Source organism: Pogona vitticeps, chromosome 6 (assembly GCF_051106095.1).
Source record: "Pogona vitticeps strain Pit_001003342236 chromosome 6, PviZW2.1, whole genome shotgun sequence".
NCBI lineage: Eukaryota > Metazoa > Chordata > Lepidosauria > Squamata > Agamidae > Pogona > Pogona vitticeps.
In genome coordinates this window covers 99,501,150-99,517,597 of record NC_135788.1, presented here as the reverse complement: position 1 = coordinate 99,517,597, position 16,448 = coordinate 99,501,150, and the positions used below count along the sequence as shown (strand labels likewise).

Genomic DNA, 16,448 nt, shown 5'->3' with positions numbered 1-16,448 from the left:
GAAGTGTTACCTAATGAACAGTACAATCCTATATTTTAATAGAGTACTTAATAGATAAGAAGATAAAATAGATAAATAGGTAACCATGGGTCAAAACAGATGCTACAGGGAGCGTCACAATTATAAGCAAAGCCAACTTAAGCAGTAAAGGACATCTGATTATCCTGTTATGTTTTTCACGTCTCTAGAATGTGCAAACCAGTTTGCTTTGGTTTGGTGATTGACCCTCTCTTGTGCAAACATGGCATCTGGATATGTTATTGACTTCCTAATTTCTCCTATAGAATATCAATATTACACAGTGTGGCAGTTTGATCCCACTTTACCTGTAACGGCTCCTTCCTGTGGAATCATAGGATATGTAGGTTTGTGAGGCAGTTAGAATTCTTTACTATAGTTTAAAGGATTGCACCAGAGTGCTCTAGCACAGACTTCTAAGGACTTCACCAAACTTCAAATCTATACAAAAGGATCCATGGCCATAAAAGAGAGATTGCATTGCTATAGCCATGTTGTATAGAAACATTCCTAATGGCAATGCTGCCCAACCCATCTGTTTTATCCGTCAAAGTAGGATTGCAGCCTAAGTCAGGCAACATGCTGGGTCCATTTATGAGCAATTGTAAGGCTATTTATTAATTTTAACATAAACATGACATGAGGAAATGAAGCAAGTTAGACAGCATGCTGAGTGAAATTACAGTTTACACTCTCCATCAATTCACAGATGAAAATAGGAGGACACTTGTAAGTAACTAGGGATGTCTGAGGAATTTGATCTTTGTGAATTTCGACACAAACTGACATTGTTGCCATCTTTCAGGATAAAATGCCAGCCACAATGCCGCTGCCTACCAGATTATGCACCTCTCTGAATTTTTTTGACATAATTTTGGTAGATTGTAGGCTTAGTTTGGGAGCAAGCAGATATGGAGACTTTGAAAGGACAACAAAAAATTTATTTGCTGTGATACAGGAATCTTACAGGACTTGCAAATTTCTTATCAAGGTATCTCTTCATGTCAAGAGAGTCAAAGATGAAAGGAAAGCCGTCTTTGATCCTGGACTAGCTAGCCACTATGCTAAATATGGACACTCAGAATAGATCTTCCCTGAGCTGACCGGATAGCTTAGTGGTTTAGGTCTCTGGCTGTGGAGCCAGAAGTTGGGAGTTTGATTCCACACAGGGATAAGAGCCAGCCTGTGTGGCCTTGGCAGGCTGCCCAGTCCCCCCTAGAAGCACCCCTAGAAGAAGTGAGTGCTAAACTACTTCTGAGTATTCTGTACCTGGAACATCTTGAAAAGGGTTGCCATAGGTCAGAATTGGCTTGGCAGCACATGTATTATTGTCATTTCATCAAGACACCCAGTGAAATGCTTGATTCTTGCTTTACAACGGGGGGGGGGAGCATGTAGCCCTTCAGATGTTATGACTTCAACTCCCATCATTCCTCACTTGCACCATTAGCTATGTTGGCTGGGGAGAAGCATTCCTGATTCTGTTTCTAAGCCTCTTGCAAGGGGTGCTTCCCTTTGTACATGTCCGTAGTAGGGTCACAGCTTCCTTACACTCCACTGCTTTCTGTGTATATACTTTGTAAACATAGATTGCACGGGGCCGGTTTTCAGTATTCTGATTCAGCATGAAATGGGAAAGGCAGGAAAGAATTTGACTAAATCGGAGGATGACGTGATTCTGAGGCATACGTGCGTGGTGGGTGCAGAATGCTGCAGTGTCCTCTTGGATGATGGAATCAGAGCTGTTCTGGGAAGTAATAGAAATGCTCCAGACGAAGAAAGAGGGAGCGTACAAGATTGTATAATGTGTTAGCAACAGCTAGCTCCCTGCCACAAAGCCTGTGCTGATTCAAAAGGGGAGGGTTGCACGGGAAAGGGAGAGTGACGTTAGTGGTAATGGAGATGGGGAAGGCTTGTTTTCATTTGGATATAATCCTGCTCCTTTGTGGAAGCAAAGCAGATTATTTCACGCCAATAAGCATATAAAATGGATGGCGGCTAGATACAGCCTGATGGGAGAAAGCAGTGGAGGGGAGGGTGTTGCTTCCCTGTGTAAGGCTGCTTGGGAGGAAAAAAACCTACTGGTAACTGTAGCCAATGGTTCAAAACCATACCTAAAAAACTTCCAGGATCTTGCATCTGAAGTTGACCCACAGATGCTTACACCAAATGCACCATCTTCATCTTCAAGGTGCCACAAGACTCCCTGCTGTTAGTCTTGCCTAGAGTAGACCCACCAAAATAGACGGGTCAGAAATTGATTGTGGCTTCAAATCAAATCCTCATGTATTTTAATCAGTCTACTTTAAGTAGGGCAAAAATAGATGTAAGAGGCGGCTCGATAGCTTAGTGGTTTAGAGGCTGCAAGTTCAATTCCTCGTGCTGTCTCCTGAAAACAGAGCCAGCCTGTGGGGCCTTGGGCAAGATGTACCATCCTAAGGCATCCTCAGAAGGAGGGAATGGCAAGCACACCTGAGTATTCTCTGCTTAGAAAACCCTGAAAAGTGTCGCTGTAAGTCAGAATTGACTTGAAGGCACATAATTATTATGGGATACCCAATGTGGTGTAGTGACAGAGTAAGACTCTGGGAACCAGGGTTCAAATACTATTCAGCTATTAAAACTCACTGGAAGAGTGGAACTGGTAAAACCACCCCTTAATCATCTCATTTACACTGAAAGCCTTGTTAGGGTCAATATAAGTCAGTTCTGACAGCAGCAGCAGCAGCAACAACAACAACAACAACAACAACTTGGATTTAACTACCATTGCACTTGGGAAGGGCAGAAGATGAGACTGAGTAAAACAAGGAGGGAAAATGTATTTTATGTATATGCTTAACTTTTTCTTTGCCCTAAGTTAACTTTTCAGTAATTTTCTGTGTGGCTTCCCTCTCATCAAAGCATATCATTCTCACTTCAGTCCTGCTGGAGGGTACTGTCAAAAACAGGCAAAGAGGCAGGGAAGAGGTGACGCGCGACCATCACTCAGAGATGCTTCTCAGATCTCAACAATGACCCCAGCCTTCCAAACGGGCTTTTAAAGTGGGAGCCACTTTTTCATCTGGCTCTAGTTACATGTGTTTACAACATGGGATATAGTTTGACTCTGAGTGAAACAAAGCTTTTACATTTGTAAAAATGTATTTAGTAATGCCTCCCATGGCCCTCAAGTTAATCTCCTATCACATGCCTCCCTTGCAGTTTCAGCTTTTATAATGATGATCGTTCTAACTTGAGTCCTAAGAGGGACCCTGCCTTTAGCATCTGCACAAACCTTCTATCATAAATCAGGGTGAGATGGCTTGCTCAGGTCTTTTGGGAAGGACAGCAAACTCTTCGTGGTATATAATTTATTATTAAAAGCATCTTTCCTGGCCATGCATTTGTGGGATTTTTCTCCCTTGGGTTCCATAATAATCGTTTTTGCATAGCTTGAGTGGAGTGGGATGGGGAGCGGACATGTGTTGCTATGTCTCATGCATCAAAGTGTCTTGGGTCATTTCTGTGCTAGCTTCCTTTCCCTAAGAATCAGTGCTGATCCCCACTCACTTTCCAGATCACAGCATGTGTAAATTGCAGGAATTGCTCAGAAATATCCCTCTTTTGGACCACAGCTTCCAGAATTCCCACAAACAACTGTAGGGCCTAAAAGGAACATTTCTCATCTCTGTGTGCTGGTGCATTTGAACCCCAACACCATTCCTTATAGAAAGTAACTCCAGGTTGCAGGGGAATGGGTATGGAGAAAATACGGTACTCCCATCAGGATTTTCTTCTTTACTGCTGAACAGGTGCCCAGCCTGTGTGAGTTCATCAGCAAACATCAGTCTGTGTTTCTCCTCAGCCCACAATGGGGACAGGTGGGAATGCGAGCCAGCAAAATGGCTCCTACCAACAGGCTTCAGTTTCCCAGGAGACGTCAGTGGTTTGTGGCTCCTGCGGATGCAAATAAATAGAGTCTGTGATTAAAAACAAGGGGCGGGGGAGAGGGAATTCCTTCCTGGCACACACACTTGGAGCCTTCCACTACCAGGATTCATTGTTTCAGGGAGGGGCAACTGGTAAAATGAAGACTGTGCCAACCATGTTTTCGCTGCTGAGATTTTCTGACAGCTTTCTGGCTTTGCCCTCGACTACTGGATGGTTCCTTTTCAATTCACAATGAAGGTGGTGTTGATAAGAATAATATGTTCCCATGGTAACCACTCGTTTATCGCTAATGAAAATGATGCCATGCCTTATTCTTGCAAGGAAATGTAGTTTTAAATGTTTTTTTTAAATAGCAGAACTTGCATTATGTCTTTAAAGTACTGGCTTATAGTAACAGTTACCTCCATAGGGTGGCCATTTGGACTGCTTTACAGAGAAGAGTCCTCTGTTTTGGGCTTGTCAGAGGACAGCCCTTTGTTTCAAGTGCCTTATACTCTAGGTAAAGGTAAAGGTTCACCTTGACATTTAGTCCAGTCGTGTCCAGATCTAGGGCGCAGTGCTCATCCCCGTTTCTAAGCTGTAGAGCCAGCATTTTGTCCAAAGACAGTTTCTGTGGCCACATGGCCAGTGCGACAGAATGCTGTTACCTTCCCACTGTGGTGGTACCTATTTATCTACTCACATTTACATGCTTTCAAACTGCTAGGTTGGCAGGAGCTGGGAGAAGTGACGGAAGCTCACTCCATCACGTGGATTCGATCTTACGACTGCTTGGTCTTCCGATCTTGCAACACAGAAGCTTCTGTGGTTTAACCCACAGCACCACCATGCCCTGATGCCTTATACTCTGAGGGCTTTGCTAAAACCTGGCTGAAAAATATACAGACGCATTATGTGTATGTCTGTGCATAACCTCTCCCCTGTTTCCACGCTTTAAATTAGCTTTGGGCAAAGTGTATATCTCCATATGTACTTGGTCTGCAACCTTTGGCCTTCCTTATCATTGCCCCAAATCCTGTCCATATAACTTTACCTGATGACATAATCAGATTTGACTGTATGGTTACTCAAACAGGATTTTGGCTGTTGTGTTGGCTAGGGCTGAAGTCAACATACCCTCCTAGCTGCACGGGGGCTGCTCAGCCAAGCCAGTGTTGCCACCCATTTGCTTCTAGTTACAGCTGAAAAACATTGGCTGGTGTGTATTCATTTTTTGACCACGTGTATTTTTTTTTAAAAAAAGAAATACTGAGATGAATCAACTATTAGCATTTACTAGCTATAAATGAAATGTAACTATTCATCCTCCTTCCACAACCAACTAATAAGTAACATGATACTTTTTTGGTGTAATAGTTTAAAACCCAGAAAATGTGAAATTCCCAGACCTCTGTAACTCCATCAAGAAATACTTCTCCATCAAGTTCCATGTTCTCAATTCCTTGTTTTTAGTACACATTCATCCACAGTGGCATTCAAGTTCCTAGGGATCCAGTGTTGGCCAGTCCCATGGTCTCTTGCACCAGCCTTCTGATTCTTCTTCCCCTCTCCAAACCTTCCCAACACACTTCACACATTCTTCCCTCCCCTCCTGTAGGTTTTTGTGAAGGCCCACTTTGACTACGACCCTGCTACTGACAACCTCATCCCATGTAAAGAAGCTGGCCTTAAGTTTGCAGCCGGAGACCTTCTCCAGATTGTCAACCAGGATGATCCCAACTGGTGGCAGGTATGGACTCGGGTCCACTGATTGTGGGTAGCATCAAGCTCAGTGGGAGATTGCAGATGGATGAAATTAAGAGGAGTTTGTGTGTATGTGAGAGGAGATACCCTCTTCACGATCCCAGTCTTGCCCTGCCCCATGTGTTTCAATGATCCTTTCTCATTGCAGGCGTGCCATGTGGAGGGTGGTAGTGCGGGCCTGATCCCAAGCCAGCTGCTGGAAGAGAAGCGCAAGGCATTTGTGAAGCGTGACCTTGAAGTCACTCCATCCTCAGGTAAAGTGAAAGAGGATCCTACTGTTAGGCAGAAAGAGGCAACAGCTGCTGGCTGGCAGATGCTGAGAGGTGCAAAATGCACAGGGCTAGTCAGTATGGCTGTTGGGTGTACCCCATGCTGCCTAACCTTCCTTGCTGTCCTCAGGTGTAGTGGAGGATGCTGTCTTGTCACCAGGATTGAGCTAACATTCCCTTGCTAATCTGTTTGGCTTTTTGTACATTGAATCAGGCAGGGCGAGTGGGTGAGCACATGGCCACCTTGTCCTTTGCACTTAATGTCTTAAGCAGCCCTGGCTAACGAAGACACTTCTAGCTGGTAAAACTGGAATAGCCTTTGAGAAAGTGGGGTACAGTCTATGTTATTTTGCACAAAATATCTTGTCTGTCATGCAGAATACAAGGTTTTGTGCAAAATACAAGGGTTTTTCCACACATACATGCAACCCCCCCTCTTTTTTTTACTGCTGGTGCTGACAAGGAAGGAAGGAATAAACAAACGAATGAATGGAATGAACGATTGAATGGAATGAACGAACTAACGGAATGAACGAACGGAACAAACAAACTGGGCATTTCACTCATTCTCAGAAGTAAAAACTTTCAAAATGGCTCATAGTTTTCTTAACAGGGGTTTCTCAATGGACCAAGACATCCTTTTTTTTTTGTCAAGGACAATATAAATTGAAAGTATTTATTACACATACAAAGTTCCAGGTCTATAGAGCATGTGTCCTAAGCACACTCCTGTACTGCAGTGAGTCCTGGACCCTTCGTGCACGGCAGGAGAGGAAGCTGAACACCTTCCATATGTGTTGCCTCTGACGGATTTTTGGTATCACCTGGCAGGACAAAGTTCCAAACAGTGTAGTCCTAGAACGAGCTGGAATTTTCAGCATGAATACATTACTGAAGCAGCGACGTCTACGTTGGCTCGGGCATGTCGTGAGAATGGCTGATGGTCGGATTCCAAAGGATCTCCTGTATGGAGAATTAGTGCAGGGAAAGCGCCCCAGAGGGAGACCACAACTGCGATACAAGGACATCTGCAAGCGAGATCTGAAGGCCTTAGGAATAGACCTCAACAGATGGGAAAACCTGACATCTGAGCGTTCAGCCTGGAGGCAGGCACTGCATCACGGCCTCTCCCAATTCGAAGAGACCCTTGCCCAGCAGGCCGAGGTAAAGAGGAAGTCACAAAAGCAGCAAAAGCAGGGAGCCGGACAGGGGACAGATTGGATTTGTCTTCAGTGTGGAAGGGACTGTCACTCTCGAATTGGCCTTCTCAGCCACACTAGACGCTGTTCCAAGTTCTCCATACAGAGCACATTACCATAGTCTCTCGAGACTGAAGGATGCCTATCATTATATCCATAAAACACATAGAGACAGAGCCCAAGCACAGGAAGACTGGCTGATCGACATATAACAAAGAAACAGACAAAATCCCTCCTGTGCTTCTAATCCTAAACAGTCTGGGCAAAGAAGCAGAAGCCATCATCATTTTGTGGAGTTCATATTATTTACACTACGGCATTATTTACACAATAACAAGCTTTCCTCTCTCCACTGCGACTCAGTGTCTCTTTTCTCTACCTGACAGGTGCCCTGTGTGGAAGCCTCAGTGGAAAGAAGAAGAAAAGGATGATGTATCTGACTACCAAGAATGCAGGCAAGACGTTTCTCTGCTGTACTTTATCTTACATTATCCAGCTGCAAATGTAGCTACAGGAGAACCTTAGCAGAACTGTATTCACAGTAATCTACACCATCCCAACGTGCTTTTGATACATGATGCAGTGACCTCCCCTCCACCCTTTGATCCTGCTTTTATCCTCAATGTAAAAAGAGAGAAAGAGGAGCATATTTAGATAGATGGCAGAAGGCAGCAGCAAAGGATGGCTAAAAGCGCAGTGGAGATGGACAGCAGAGAAGCAGGGAATGGCTCTCTAGGTTGGATTTTTCAAAAATGCATGCTGGAAAAGAGTTTGGGGGCTCTTGTTATGAAATAGACTTACAAGCCCTCATAGTTTTAGTTTTATTTAAGCCCATCATGATAGAATTTCATTTGCATCTGTAAAGACAGCTTCTTTCAGGTGAGCCTTCCAGAGCTGATGTACAAAAAACCACAGAAAAGGCTTCTCCTTCTTTTATATCCTAATGATCAAATCCTGGCTCACATCTACTTTGTCCATCCCTTTAATGTGAATTGACATGACAAACCAGGAAGCTGCAGCTAACCAGTTTCCCATATTTCAGCTGGGACATGTGTTTAATGACTTCCAAACAGTCTGTGATTTGAAAACCAACGCAAACCATATTGTAGCTTGTTAGAAAACTGTCAAACACAGGATGTTAAAATTAACCATGGTTAATTGACAGTCCTGGTTTAAAGGAGATTCCCCACCCATGCAGAGAAAGGAGCAACAGAAGAGTAGAGGGACCGTATACAGATGCGGGAACCTTATGTTGTTTCTGTTTTATTTAATCATCTGAGCCAATCCGGTTCTCAAATCTGTGGCTTGTCTTCAAATATCAGCTAGTAAATCAAGGAATTTTGTATACAGTGGTACCTCGACTTACGAACTTAATCCGTATTCATTGAACTTGTTATCCTTTATGTTGTAAGCCGCCTAGAGTGGTCGAAATGACTAGATAGGCGGGGTATAAATACAATAAATAAATAAATAAATAAATAAATAAATAAAATAAATAAATAAATTTCAAGAAAATGCAACTGTGTTCCTGCAACAGGTAATTAATAGGTTTCTATTCACTGCCAAGCAGTTTAGCATGGATAAGTTTTAGCAAGTTCAGAGCAGTGTTTGAAAGCAGCATATTTTATGTAACAGTGTTGCCTGGTGTCCATTAATTTGGAAGGTAATAAGGGCATCATGGCAGTCCATTTCAAATAACATCATAATTGGTAATGGTGTCCCCAGTCACTTAGTAGTGTTTATGTACTATTTTTTTCTTAATGATTTTTAAGGCTAAGAATGACACTTTGCAACAAAGCTTTTAAAAAGAAATATATGTTTGGGGTCAGTGGGAAGTGGGTGTGATTAACTCCAGACAAAGGGATGGATATATACAAGCCTTCAAAGGTCTGGAGTATGTCCACCTGTGGTTTACACACAAATCTCTACTTAACATCAAGGAACAGCTACATTTGAACATCAACATGCTTCTAAAGACACTCATTTTGAAAACAAAGACCTAGAATATTAATTAAACCTGAAAAAGACTTAGTGTTGTTCTTTGGGGGGGGGGACGCACATTTGCTTGCATATGTTCGCAGTCATCTCAAGCTATTTTTGAGATTTAAAAACGTCAACTATTTCATTGCTTATTGATGGTCAATTGTTTATTGTTTTGGGAATCGATTTAAAGGGTTAATTAGAACACAGTTTGGCAAAATGGTTTTAAGCGGTCACTTTTTAAAAGCATGTCTCATCATCATCATCTTGAACTCCAGAGCTGAAAGGGACTCAGAGGATTATCATGTCCAGCCCATATCAAAATAGCACAGTGAGGAATTGAACTCCTAGCCTCTGGCTTCACAGTCAGATACCTAAATCATTAAGCAATCCAGCAGTTCTTTTTATAATCTTAGAACTGCAGAACTGGAAGGGACCCTATGGATCACTGAATCCAGCCTCTGTCAAGGAGGCGCAGTGTGGAATTGAACTCACTACTTCTGGCTTCTCAGCCAGGTACCCAAACCAGTGGTTCTTAACCTTTGTTACTCAGGTGTTTTTGAACTGCAACTCCCAGAAACCTCAGCCAGCAGAGCTGATGGTGAAGGCTTCTGGGAGTTGCAGTCCAAAAAACATCTGAGTAACAAAGGTTAAGAACCACTGACCTGAACCACCGAGCTAAACCAGCAGTTCTCAAAGTCAGATTTCAAAAGAAGTGTGGATGGGGAATCAAATTTTGAAATTTTACTCAAGTTTGATTTGGGTCCAACATGCCATTTTGGTCTTAGGAGAGATATGGAATGTTCTGTGAAAGCTAGATTTGTGTAGGCAGATCATTGCTGTCAAATGATGGAGGTTAAGATGACCCACAGCCCCTCTGCAATCAAACTAATGGTGACTTCTTTCCCATGCTGCACAGAGTTTGACCGTCATGAACTACTGATCTACGAAGAGGTGGCCCGCATGCCTCCGTTCCGCAGGAAAACTTTGGTGCTCATCGGTGCCCAGGGAGTGGGCCGTCGCAGTCTGAAGAATAAGCTTATCATGTCTGACCAGTCGCAGTATGGAACTACCATCCCATGTGAGTTAAGGCATCTTGACCTTTTGATTTGTTCCCAGTGGGTTTATACGAATGGGATAATTTTACTCCTGTTATTTCCCGGCTAGGAACATGGACATGGGTCGGTTTCGTTCTTGTTGATTTTTTCAGTAGCTTATCTGTGCTCTTGTTCTATTGCTATTCAATTCTGAATTGCAAGACTACTTCTTTTTTTAATTCTTGCATGGGAATTCACAGGTGTTTGGGGGTTCATAGGTGAATTTTTCAAACGTAATCATTTTGATTTGTGCACATTTTGGACATTGTATTCATGGTTTTGTGTGCATTCCCTCCCTGCTCCACCAGAAATGCTTTACAAGCCTTAGAATTGTACAGATTCCCAGAGATCCATACTGTTGCCAGTCCTGGTGACCACAAAATGGATATTTCTGTTGAAAATCCAATCTATTTCTTTCTTTTTATCCCTGTTCACTGCACTGTGTCAGGGTGAGTGCATTCAGGGCTACTTTTCATGGTCTGTTTCTTTGGAAGGAGATCTATCTTTTTGGATAGAAAAGTTAATTGATTTTGTAACTACAGTATGGAATCTAAAAGATTCAGAAACAACTTCCAAAATGCTGGGAGACAGCGAGCAAACATCAGTGATTTTAACTTATCAGAAACTGTAGCTGACGACCATAAACATGTTCTGACTTCACATCATCAGCAGGGGGAGATAGTGACCATCTTGATTTCTGAAAGGCTGTGATTTGATCATCGACCTGATGCTATGGTGAAGTGTTATCTAACCTAAATTCCAGGTTAGAAAATGGGACCTTGTGCACCAGAGAATCATCCAGGTTATTGCATGACCTGTGGGAAAGCCATTTGGGAAGGAGACAAGATACAGCTTGTCCTTCTCTGCAAACAAAGACAATAACAATATGCCTCTGCATTTACTGATGTGAGCTTTAGTAGAAACCCTACAAAAACTTTGCTAAAGTTTACAAAGGACCTGGTTTTCACAAGGGACAAAGCTATGGTTTTTCCTGTAGTGATGTATGGAAGTGAGAGCTGGACCATAAAGAAAGCTGACCACTGAAGAATTGATGCTTTTGAATTGTGGTGCTGGAGGAGGCTCTTGAGAGTCCCCTGGACTGCAAGGAGAACAAATCTATCCATTCTAAAGGAAATCAACCCTTAGTGCTCACTGGAAGGACAGATCCTGAAGCTGAGGCTCCAATACTTTGGTCATCTCATGAGAAGAGAAGACTCCCTAGAAAAGACCCTGATGTTGGGAAAGTGTGAAGGCAAGAGGAGAAGGGGACGACAGAGGATGAGATGGTTGGACAGTGTCATCAAAGCTACCAACATGAATCTGACCCAACTCTGGGAGGCAGTGGAAGACAGGAGGGCCTGGCATGCTCTGGTCCATGGGGTCAAAAGAGTCAGACACAACTGAGTGACTAAACAACAATACAGATGCCTCTTTTTATTATCTTTGTTTGCAGAAGAGGGATCTGCATCTTGTCTCCTTCCCAGACATCATGTGATACATGACTTGAAAAGCCCCATCTTCCAACCAGTGATTTGATTGCATTTCAAATACTTGGCTGTGCATTTGGATGCCTTTTCTCCCCTTTCCCCTCCCTAATATTTTACTTGATAGCTCAGCGCTTTAGGTATCTGTCTGTGGAGCTGGAGGTTGGGAGTTTGATGCCACACATGCCTCCTGTGTGTAGAGCCAGCCTGGGTGGCCTTGGGCAAGTTGTGCAGTTCCAGGGCACCCCCAGAATAAGAGATTGGTAAACCACTTCTGTGTATTCTTTACTTCCAAAATCCTGAAAAGGGTAGCCATATGTGAGACACGGTTATTCTATAGAGCTCAAAAGCTTGCATATTTAGTGCATTTACACTTGATCCTAATAAAAGTATTGCCCACCTGTGGATTTTGGAGTCTGGATCTCATTTCAGTCTAATTGCAGACACGTCCCGGAGGCCCAAGGAGCAGGAGAGGTCTGGGCAGAGCTACAGTTTCGTAACTAGGAGTGAGATGGAGGGCGACATCAAAGCAGGCCGTTACTTAGAGCATGGCGAGTATGAGGGGAACCTGTATGGAACCAAGATCGACTCTATCCATGAAGTAGTTGAGTCGGGCAAGATGTGCATTCTGGATGTCAACCCACAGGTAGTGTTTCCTACCTTCTCCAAAGTTTGCATTGGATGGTGGTTCTCAAAAGAGTTTCCTTTGGTTGATTATATCAGAATCAGGATACAGTACATGGTTGTTGTGCTAGATCTTCAAGAGCATTCTGCTGTAGGATAAAGATTTATGGAGTCCTTTCTTTCTGCCTTTTAAAAATGGATACATTTTTTGAATGCATAGTTGTGCATCTCATGGTAGTGATGGCAGCGGGGGGTCTCTCTCTGTCTTTTCCTCGAGCAGGCTGTGAAGGTTTTGAGGACAGCTGAGTTCGTCCCCTATGTTGTTTTCATCGAAGCACCAGATTTTGAGACTCTACGAGCCATGAACAAAGCAGCTCTGGAGAGTGGGGTGGCCACCAAGCAGCTCACAGTAAGTTCTCTGTTTTGGCAACAGAATCCTGAAAAAGAAGGCGAGGAGGAAGTAAGCCTGGTCAGGCCGAAGATTCTCACATTTGTGAGAGAAAGAAATATTCAAACACCTTGCACTTCCCAGAAAGGAGGCAAAGAATATTTGGTAAAGTCTTTGCTCACATTGATTAAGAATATGACTACATGGGCATTTGTCCTGCTGTTTGGTCTGCTCTGGGGATGGGCTGGTTTGTCCTTTTCCCTGCAACTACACAACATATGTGCCAGTGCAAACCATTCCATCTCAGAACATTTCAACCTCCACCTTTCTGGCTCTCTCTCTATCTACTTGTTCTTAAGTGCAGGCGAGATTGGGAAATTAAAACTTCCTCTGCTGTTCTGTGTAGGGGCAGAGAAAGAAAGCAAGGGTTTGTTTTTAAAGCCTATTATGGCAGCGCTGATGCATTTTGCCCTTTAGATTTTTTTTTAAATGGAAGCTACCTCCTGGAGAGGGACATGGTGGCACTGTGGGTTAAGCCGCAGAAACCTCTGTGCTACAAGGTTGGAAGACCAGCAGTCGTAAGATTGAATCCACGTGACGGAGTGAGCTCCTGTCACTTGTCCCAGCTCCTGCCAACCTACCGTTCAAAAGAATGTAAAACTGCGAGTTAATAAATAGGTACCACCACGGTGGGAAGGTAGCGGCATTCCGTGTCTAGTCGCACTGGCTATGTGACCACTGAAACTGTCTTTGGACAAAATGCTGGCTTTACGGCTTGGAAACGGGGATGAGCACCACGCCCTAGAGTCGGACACAACTGGACTAAGTGTCAAGGGGAACCTTTACCTTACCTCCTGGAATTTCTTTTCTTGCTTCCTTTTAAAGGAGGGAGGCCAAACAAGGTCACTTGAGGTGTGTATAACATATGGTTGTGAAGACCATGCCAAAAGTCATATCAGACCTCTATAGACTTCAAGTGACCTTATTTAGCTCATTCCTTGTTGTTTAGTTGTTAAGTCGTGTCCGACTCTTTGTGACTACATGGACCAGAGCACGCCAGGCCCTCCTGTCTTCCACTGCCTCCCGGAGTTTGGTCAAATTCATGTTGGTAGCTTTGATGACACTGTCCAACCATCTCATCCTCTGTCATCCCCTTCCCCTCTTGCCTTCACACTTTCCCAACATCAGGGGCTTTTCCAGGGAGTCTTCTGTTCTCATGAGATGGCCAAAGTATTGGAGCCTCAGCTTCAGGATCTGTCCTTCCAGTGCTCATTCCAGTCCCTTCCAATTGACCCATTTAACCAACCTATTCTCCGCTTGTCTCAGTCTTATATAAAGTCACTCACACAGCTGATGATTATGAAAGATGGAATAGAACAGTGTGGGATCAACTGGACAGAGGTTCAGAAACCTCAGCATCATGGAGACAAGGATAGCAATGAGAAGCTGGGGGCTGAACTCTCAGTGGAGACCTGGGCGTGATGGCTGAGATTTCAATGGAAGGTTTGGGGGTGGAGCCATGAGTGATTGATCTTACTCATTCTCTAACGTCCCTTGAAGCTTCCAGAGGTTTGTAGTAGTCGAGTCTCAGGTTCAACTGTGGCTGCAGTTTGTGACTTACAACTTGCTCTTCCCCCCTCCCCCATGTCATAACTAGGATGCTGACTTGAAGCGGACAGTCGATGAGAGCTGCCGTATCCATCGGGGCTACGGGCATTACTTCGATCTCTGCTTGGTCAATGACAACATGGAACGGACATTCCAGCAGCTGCAGGAGGCTCTGGAGAAGCTGCAGAGTGAGCCTCAGTGGGTCCCCGTCAGCTGGGTTTACTAAAGGAGCGAGCCCTTTTCCCTCAGAGCCACAGAGCCTTGGCTTTCCCACCTTCCCCACTTGGCCAAGGAATCCAGATTGCTTGCCTGCTCCTTCCCAAAAGTGTCTGCTGCTTGCGCTCTGCCCCTTCTACTGTTAAAACCTACCTGGCTTGCCCAAGCAATGCAGGTGAAATTAAGATGGCTTTATTCAATTCTGAAGGGAAGGTGCTTCCTCATTCCACTCTAGGAAGCCTCCAACCAACAAAGAACTCTTTTTCTACTGCCACAGATGAGTGGATGGTGCCCTGTTTTCCCACCCCATTCCTTTACTGACAACGAGAAGCCCTTTAATGAAGAACTCAGTATGGTGGACACAGGATTAGTGGGGCTGGATTAAGCAGGGCAACCAAGTACCCACAATGCCTTGCTACGTATACTCCTGGTCGTCTCAGTTACTGACTCGCCTGATGTCAGACAGGCAGGAAGACAGCTTCTCTTCCAATCACAGCTAGCCCACTGCCAAAAAACACCCCACACTGCTTCAGAGATGGACCACAATCTTAATATTGCCAAAAGAATCGCCAGCCTAGGTTTCTTTTCCATGGAGAAAATTGGAGGAAGAGTGAGAGGGGGGGGCAGACATTCCTCGCCTCCCTCAAGACCAGTTCTGTGCAATGCCATTGCAAGACATTCTGGGATATTAAAGGAGAACTGTAGGCACGTCTGGAAAACGTTAGTGAGGAGGGAAAATGTGACAGGGTGGCCTTGCCGGGGAAGCATTGGTCTGGAACCTAAAGCCTTGGATTCATCCTGTGGTAATGACACATGCACACATTCACATACATAGCAAGTGAGTTCCTTAGCCTCAGTTTCACTGTCTGTAAAACGAAGCTAAATTTTAAGTATTGTTATTGTAATATTTATATCCTAGGAGAATGTTTGTGAAGATGGAATCCCCCATTGCAAATTACTGCTTTCTTCTTTTTATTTTTGGCCACTTTTGGTGAAGGATCTCCAAAAACAGATATATTCCACCTGGATCTTCCTCGGCCTCTCCAAAGACCTCTCCCTTCTTGGGGCTCTTGGAGAGCTGCTTCTAGACACAGCAGGTGAGACAAATGGATCATCTAGCCTAGTAATAACAACAACAACAACAATAATAATGCCAGAACTGCAGCTCTGGAAGGGACCATATAGATCATCAAGCCCAATGGGGAATTGAACTCCCAACCTCAGGCTCTGCAGCCAGTGGCCTAAACCACTGAGCTATCCAGCAGTTCAAAGGCAATGTCTTTTTTTAAAAAAAAACCCACCTGTGTTCAGCTGAGAGGTTGTTCTCCATCCCATTAGCCTCCCAGTAGAGGACAGGAAAGCCACACGGCTGGCAAGGAGAGCAATAGAGATTACCGTCTACGTAATGGTTGCCTATTGAACCTTTGGAGGGATTCCATTGGGCTACCAGAGAATCCAAACTTCAGGTTCCTCTCCATGTTGGCTGTTACCACAAGGCTACCTGCAGTGCTTCTGGGCTCCAAGGTTCTCCCTCCTTCTGCCAGGACCAATACTTTCTACCTCACACACTATGGCAGCTGATTAATGGCAATACAAGCCAGTGCAGAGCGAGGGTCGAACCTTTGGACTCATTTTTTCACTGCTACACAAAGACAGAAAGCTTGTCCACACAATATTCACACACTCCCCCATCTCTCGCTTCAGTCAGATTAGATTCCCCACTTGCCAGAAAGATACTGGAACTAGTTTTTTGTTACTTTTTGTGAGTAGAATGGGGCAAGTAGGTAGACGCTGAATTGTTTCCCGTATCAAGCAGAAGAGAGCATCAGCTGCATCACGGACTCCTAACTCACCTCAGCTATTCTCCACTATTCCAGCCGCTCCTGTTT

At 44.2% G+C, this 16,448-nt stretch overlaps 1 protein-coding gene across 2 annotated transcripts in view; it reads left to right on the top strand.

The window, feature by feature from the left end:
* MPP2 (MAGUK p55 scaffold protein 2) overlaps window positions 1-16,218 on the top strand; it is a 67,845-nt gene extending 51,627 nt beyond the window's left edge. For both annotated transcript variants that reach the window (XM_020794073.3, XM_020794071.3), the window contains exons 7-13: window positions 5,549-5,680; window positions 5,843-5,948; window positions 7,549-7,617; window positions 10,062-10,223; window positions 12,167-12,369; window positions 12,628-12,756; window positions 14,393-16,218. In XM_020794073.3, coding sequence (XP_020649732.1) covers window positions 5,549-5,680; window positions 5,843-5,948; window positions 7,549-7,617; window positions 10,062-10,223; window positions 12,167-12,369; window positions 12,628-12,756; window positions 14,393-14,569 — 978 coding nt within the window. In that variant the 3' untranslated portion in view covers window positions 14,570-16,218. The remainder of the gene's footprint in view (window positions 1-5,548; window positions 5,681-5,842; window positions 5,949-7,548; window positions 7,618-10,061; window positions 10,224-12,166; window positions 12,370-12,627; window positions 12,757-14,392) is intronic.
* Window positions 16,219-16,448: the final 230 nt, after the last annotated feature.